Source organism: Acyrthosiphon pisum, chromosome A1, assembly GCF_005508785.2.
Source record: "Acyrthosiphon pisum isolate AL4f chromosome A1, pea_aphid_22Mar2018_4r6ur, whole genome shotgun sequence".
In the NCBI taxonomy this organism is placed as follows: domain Eukaryota; kingdom Metazoa; phylum Arthropoda; class Insecta; order Hemiptera; family Aphididae; genus Acyrthosiphon; species Acyrthosiphon pisum.
This window is the reverse complement of record NC_042494.1, coordinates 150,038,881-150,046,322: the sequence shown is the minus strand read 5'-3', so window position 1 is coordinate 150,046,322 and position 7,442 is coordinate 150,038,881. Positions and strand designations below refer to the sequence as shown.

The window sequence follows — 7,442 nt, the reverse complement described above, 5'->3', positions numbered from 1 at the left end:
CTTAAAATTCACCGTTACCCCAGCCCCACCACTCATCTAAATTTCAATGTTTTCGAATTTATTCCAGTGCCATATTTTAGTACCTACGTAACTTGTAATAATGTAATATGTAACCTTATTCGTTTTAAATAAACAAATGGGAGCTTATAAATGTAACAGCGAAGCAGGCAATTTAGTAAATAAAATATCCTCTTGTTTCCTTTTCTAAATTTATTGGAAAAGATGGAACACTTATAAGACATGAAAATACTATATCATGATATAGTGATCATAGGTTAAAACAAGTACATTAAGGAAAATCGTTCACGATTATTACCAATCGTTGATACTATTATTACTATGGGTAAACAAAACATACTATTTAGAGGTCATAGAGATGACGGAAATCTGCTTGATGAACCTGAAAACTCTAGTCTGGGTACAATAGTTTGTAGGAATAAATTCAAAATAATGATATTAAAAAGTATGTTATTAAGTATGAATAGTATCTGTTGGATACATTTTAATTACCCCCCCCCCCCCCCTTGATAAATTTCTGGATCCACCCCTGATTTTTTCCAAGTATTTTACCCTAAATGAAGTCATGTAACGTGTATAATAATAATTATGGACTACACAGAGTAGCTGAAGCCATAATAGAAAAATATCAAAATGTCGATCAATTAATTTCATATACTAAAAAGATATTTTTAAAAGCACCTTCACGTGTAAATTCTTTCAAAGAAATGTATCTCAATTTGGGTTTATCTCCACAACCAATATTAACTAGTTGGGCTTGAAGCCGCAATTTACTACCTATATGGCTATATGGGTATTATTTCAATGGGGTTCCTATATATTATATTTTTTTAATTCCCTGGTAACAACTTTAAGAACACCTGTTTTTAATACCATATTAGGTAGGTAGGGCATTATTATAGAATTTTTATCTTGATAACTTAGGTCCGTATTTGAACATTTTTCGCCGCGGGGCAATATATTTTTCCACCCACAAAAAGTTATTTCTTAAGATGTAAGGTACCTACCTAATATTTTAGATTTTGAAATTTTTTTTTTTGGAAACCTTTGTTTTTCAATGAGTTAAGAACAATGAGTGATGCAAACAGAATTAGACGGTCGGACTTAGTTTCAAAGTTGTACACGAGTTTGCGTATTCATCGGCGGTTTTTTTTTTTATTAAATTTCTTTATTAACAATATAAAATACTGTAAGTACAATAGGTAATTTCTGACTTACCTAAAATTATAAGACAAAAAAATTCACATTCACAAAAATAAAAAATATTGTAGGTTTTGAAGTTTTTTTAATCTTATAACTTCTACAGAAAATCTGACCAGCTTTTTTTTATATTATCATAACTAAGCTTGGAAAAAACATATTTTGAAGAAAAAAAATTCACGAAATTTGATTTCCAGCTAAACTCCATTCCTTCCAATATTAAAAATTTTTATTTATTGGTTATCTCTTAAATCTCTAGGAAAACCAATGTCAAATAAACATATTTTAGTTTTTAAAAATAAATTTTACTGTATACTTAAGTAAAATAAAAATGAATACAATATTACAATGATTTCATTATAAGCGTTCAATTTTTTTATCTTATTGTAAATAAAAAATATTGCACATATTAATTTGAAAGAATCTAGTACTTTTGGTATCTGAGTAGTTATGGCTTATTATACTCATATCACAAAAATAAATTATAAACTGAAAAAATGTATTATTTATTTTAATTGCATTTTTTCTGATCTTAATTTTATTAATAATCAAAGACGTAGGTATTATGTAAAGTAAAATAAACATTATTATTATGTGGTGTTTTGCTTAATTACAACCATCATGCCATCATGCCGTTATCAGTTAGCAAAAGAATTATTATTGTTGGTATAAAAATAGATCTGAGAGAATATCATCCTAAGATAAACTTTGGAGAAATCTCCAACAAATCACAATACATAAGGAAAAAAATGTTAAAGTCATAACTATAATGGCTTAATAATAAAAAATAGTTCACGAAAATTTACCGCCTCCCAAGTTCCACCAGGAGCGGCAATGGCCCACCTTGGCCCTCCACTAAATATGGGCTGTGATAACTATGGTTTTAAAATCCAAATCGACTGAAAGAGACAAATTTTAAATTTTATCATAAATACATTAGATTAAATTATTTTTATTTTTATTTCATTGCCTAATAAATAAATAATAATTTCTTTAGAATAACATAGGTATTCATACATTAAAACAATAATCAATAACTCATATAATGTAGTATAAATTACTGACAATTTTCTGGTAACAAATATCTGAAAACCATCGATAAAGCAACACAGTTGATAAAATAAAAATGAATAAATAGTAAAATGATACATAAAAATACAAAATACAAAATTATAAAAATATTTCTAGTGGTTTCTACTATAACCTACTATAAGTAATAAGTAAATATAATAAACCTATATAAATAATGTTTATTTTAAACTTTTAAAAATGTTATAAATATATAATATGTTATAGTACAATAAATTATGCCATGCTGGCATAATTATTTTTAACAATATTTTTTTAACTCAGATAAATTAATCTAATCAACATTAAAAGATACAAAAAACTAAAAATGTAAAAATATTATTTCATAAACACAAGCAATTAACTAAATGTATAAAAAAATATGATTAGGTATATATAATACAAAATGTCATGGCATTTCATAATTTTAAAATATCACAAGATTTTCGTAATTTAAATTGAACGTAAACATTTAAGGACGGTTGAATGATAATACAATGGATTAATATGATATAAATAAAACAATTTTCAAATTTAATTATTAATATGACTTAACTGGAATGAGGTTGAACATGATATAACATGCAAAATATTAATATGTTAAAACATTGTTGTAAATTTAAACTGTACAATATTAAACATGTTTATAATTGTTTAATTTTTTATTGATAAAAATAGTTGTTTTTATTTTTCTAATGATTTACGATATATAACACAAATTTTTTTATTTTCATGTAGCATTATGTGCCTACCTACTTATCGATCATTTAAATAATTAAATTATAATTCTGATTAAAACTAATAGGATGATAAATTAATTTATAATCAATATATTTTCATATGTTTGGGTTTTAATAAAGATTAGCCAAGGCTCATGCAGTTAGTGTAACTTTTTATTTAATACAATTTTTAGTATTATTATTTATTAATGACTAATTTTTAAAATTAAAACTTAGCTTCTTTAACATAGTTATTAGATTTATCAATCTATCTAGGTATATTAAATTTTCCAGAAAAATATGTTTTGTACATAATTTAATTTACAATTTATATATTGTTATTAAAAAAATAATCTTATGTATAGTTTTGAGCACAAAGTAAAACATATTTGAAGAAGGGCTGTTAAGAAGACACTGCTTTTAAGACATACATTACATTAGGTAAAATAAACCTGACCTAATACAAAAGAAAAATATTTTACTCACATTATTAAATAGGATGTAGTGTATGTAAAAAAAAGTAGGAATACAACATTTTCTTGATGTTATTAAAGTACAATTTTAAAGATATAAAAGAAAATTCTAATAAATTGCTAAGTTTCAAAAATGTCATTAATTTTTTTGATTTTGAATGATGAACATAAATGTCTGTGTTTAACAATACTGAAGACATACAACCAAAACTTTTACAAACAATTTTATCAGAAAATAGCTAATTAATTTGAGGTTATTTAAATTGAAACAAAAATAAATGTATTGGCTAAAACAACAAAAATGTATTTAATCAATTGTGTGTATATGTACTATAGGTACTTTTTTGATATCTATAATTTATTAACTATGTATTATTTAATATATTTTATAGTAGAAATCAATTTATCAGTTATTTTTTTACATAAATTAAATTATTCATTTTTATTTATTTATTAGTAGGTAGATAAGTTAGTGTTTATTATATTCTACTAACATATTCAATTGTATTGAATTAATTTAAACAAAATGATCTATTATAATTTTAAAATTAATATTAAAAAATATGTTAATAATTTAAGCAACTAAATTTAAAAAATAATCTGTATGACATGGAATTATTCTTGACTAAAAAAAAAAAGTTGAAAATAATATAATTTTTTTTTACTTGAATTGATGATTAAATGTAAATTATTTACAATTTAATTATTGTTCCAATTATTTTTATTGGTTACAAATTTACAATTTAGGTTTAGGTTAAAATAAATGTCTTATATAGTCTGTATAAGTAATAATTTATAACTAACCGGTCATTTTAATCTGTTCCACAACTAAATTTAAGTATACGTAAATATATATACATATCTAAAAGTAAAAACACAAGTTGGCCTTTACTTTCTCCATTGAGCAGTGAGTCTTTGAAGGTTATTTATAGACTAAAATAATTACAAACGCATAAAGCACCGGGTATTTACATCACTGGTTGAGATTAAACTTCAATATTCATGTCTGATCGTAGTCCACGGTTTTTAAGTTTTTCTTCTGCTTTTAGTATTGGTTCTTCAGTTCTTGTATGCCAAACATACACCTACATTTTTAAATATTATAAAAATACAGTAAATTATTTTTTTCTTGTCCTGCCCCTTGAAGTGTTTATTAGTTGTGAAGTATATAACTTGAAAAATGCATAAGTCTAATTTATTTTTATTTCCATTGAGTTTCAAATTAAAGAGACAATGTAATATAATAATATGCCATAATAAAATGTAATTTGCACAAACTTACTTTTGAGCAGTTATCTGCCATAGGCTCCAATTGTTCTACAGTGGTTACTTGTGAAAGTATGGCACTTTCCTGGAAACCTCGACTGACATCCCATGAAAACGCAGCATTTGGATGATTACGTAAAAGTTTTAAATTAATGGCAAAACCTGCCATATCAACAGGAAATGGTCGTTCTGGTCTCCATGCACTATTCCAACCAATCACTTTACCTTTACTATTTATTAATGGTTTTTCTACTAAAAGACCACCAACAAGACCAACTGGCCAAACACCAACCCCTTTTATAGTTCGCATCTATATAAATAAAATTATAAAAAATAATAGTATAATATTATAACTATTTTTCATGATAACATTAATACAGTTATAGTATACTAATATTTACTTCATTAAATAAATCAACACTATATGTGTTATCATCATCAGCAAAAAAAATTATCCCTTCATCATTTTTATTAGCTCTGTTACTTCTTAACCATTCTAACGCTTTGTTTCGTTGTTTAACTCCTCTAGGTTTCTTCCATTTAGGTTCCTAAAATGTATATATTAATTTAGTAAAATTAAATTAAAATATCAGTTATTTTAAATTGTATACCTACTTTTAATTTTCTCTTCCATTCAGCTGGAGTTCCTATGGCTAAGTGTGTATAATTTAAATTACTTTTATAAAGCAAATTGGCTACAAGTGATGTTTTCATTTCAGAATCTTCAACAATAATCCAATGGAAATTATTTACAAGACGAAAAGTGTTAGACAACCTATAATATAAATAACAATTTTGGAAATATTAAAAATTAAAAATGTTTATGTAAAATTTAAGTTTATTAAGTTTACCTTGTTAGTTCTGCTTTTTGTACAGGTCTTTTGTAGGTAGGTGTGATGGCATATATAACTGGAATGTTTGGTTGCCATTTATCACAAATACTTTCAAATCTTTCTTTTAAAATATTGTAATTTATAGATTTGATTTTTAACTGCAAAAAAAATATACATTAGGTATAGATAACTAACATTAAGGATACAAACTGCAAGACATTGGTAATTTATTTTACTATAAAAATATAAATAAATGTAACACCTGAGGGATATTAGTTACCAAGAAAACCACAAGTAAAAACAATTATCTATTGTAAATTTAAAATAAAGACTAATAAAAAACATTCACACACTATTAATAAAATTAATACTTTTAAACAATGTTACCTAACCCATAAATTACAATTTTGACTAAAATAATATAATATGTTACTAATATTGAAAAATTTAGTACAACTTTAGGAAAAAACAGTTATTAACAGAACATTTTATATCAATAACATAATATACCATATAATATAATTTGCAACATAAAACAACTGTAGAACTGTAAGTAATTTTCCAAATTATTAATAGACAATTTTAAACTTTTAATTGATTAAATTGGTCTATGCAGGATATTTTTTGAAGATTCAGAACAGCTGTATACTTTGTAAACATATTTTGAAATATATAGAGTAGCTGTGTAATAAACTTAGTGTAGACATAAATATAAATTATAATTTTGATAATAGATAGATGGGTTATTATTTGTATTTATAGGATTATAAGTGTATGTATAATTATATAGGCAGTAATAAAAAGAAATAGAAATTGTAAATGAAAAATTGTTCAAACAAAATGTATTTATGTGGAGATCTGTTAATAATGATAATAAGAACATCACCTAGGCTTTATTACCTATAGGCTAGGTATTTAAATTCATAAATAATCAATTTGTGTTAAAAATAATAGTTAGGTGGTAAATAAACATTGAGGGATACTTGCTGAAAAATATTTTTTTATAAATCTTACAAGCATACTACTTTAAAATGTAATGGTGTTCATACTTCTTCTTTTGTGTGTTCCAATGCTTGTTTTAAAATTTGATATTGTGATGCATCTAATAATAACAAAATATTTAAAAACAATTTATCCATTTGATTAAAATTATTTTTTTCAGTAAAACAAAACTGAAAACTATTTACCTCTACTTCGAATTCCAATAAACCAAAAAATAAGTAATGTGAAAAAACCAAAATAAAATACTAATTTTTTTTTATTAAACATGTCCAAAAACTTATAGTTAGAATTATAATTACTCATTTTATTTGACTCGTGTCATTTGAATTCGTCGAAATATCTACGACTATCTACCAATAATTCATAATAAGTTGATAAAAACTTAATATCTTTCACTTAAATATGTCATGGACAACGAACAAGAATACTTTGTATTCGATTTATAAATTTTAATATTTACTTAATTATTTTATAAATAATATTATATAAATTTAAGCTATTTAACTGAAATATTTTAATGATCCAATTAAAATATTAAGTAAAAAATAATTAACACAATAATTTACTAGCTATTTAATATTATTTATTGTCAGTCTTAAATATTTTCCAGCGGATTCCCGGAAATTAAAAGAACCTTCATATTTTTGGTTAATGGTCTTTAATCACTGTTTTGTTGTTGTTGTGATTATAAGACTTGTTCCATAGAGTTTTAGTTTTAGCATAGAACAATTTAGGTTTTAGTGATAAATAATCTTCGTTTCTAAGTTCAGCGTATTCAGTGAGTAAAATACATAGAGTAATTACGTCTACTCTATGGTAAAAACGTCATGATCGACCTGCTGTTTTTCAACATTATCAGGATC

At 24.1% G+C, this 7,442-nt stretch overlaps 1 protein-coding gene across 2 annotated transcripts; it reads right to left on the bottom strand.

The window, feature by feature from the left end:
• Window positions 1–4,267: 4,267 nt before the first annotated feature.
• On the bottom strand, window positions 4,268–7,375 carry LOC100159562 (galactosylgalactosylxylosylprotein 3-beta-glucuronosyltransferase I). 2 transcript variants are annotated; one of them, XM_001946434.5, is made up of 7 exons: window positions 6,765–7,375; window positions 6,627–6,679; window positions 5,596–5,735; window positions 5,360–5,519; window positions 5,146–5,292; window positions 4,761–5,054; window positions 4,268–4,563 (listed from the first exon to the last, which is right to left on the bottom strand). In XM_001946434.5, exons 1-7 carry the CDS (start codon window positions 6,880–6,882, stop codon window positions 4,465–4,467), a joined length of 1,011 nt encoding a protein of 336 aa, XP_001946469.1. In that variant the 5' UTR covers window positions 6,883–7,375; the 3' UTR covers window positions 4,268–4,464. The 2 variants fall into 2 exon arrangements, with proteins under 2 accessions (XP_001946469.1, XP_016658278.1); XM_016802789.2 differs by having other exon boundaries at window positions 6,592–6,679; window positions 6,765–6,781.
• Window positions 7,376–7,442: the final 67 nt, after the last annotated feature.

Bases quoted from the DNA above. Each gene is read 5' to 3' on its own strand.
- LOC100159562 (XM_001946434.5), bottom strand. From the start codon at position 6,882: ATGAGTAATTATAATTCTAACTATAAGTTTTTGGACATGTTTAATAAA. The intron at 6,680-6,764 runs GTAAATAGTTTT...TGTTATTATTAG, and splicing joins TATTGGAATTCGAAGTAGAG to ATGCATCACAATATCAAATT. The intron at 5,736-6,626 runs GTATGAACACCA...TTTTTTTTGCAG, and splicing joins TGGAACACACAAAAGAAGAA to TTAAAAATCAAATCTATAAA.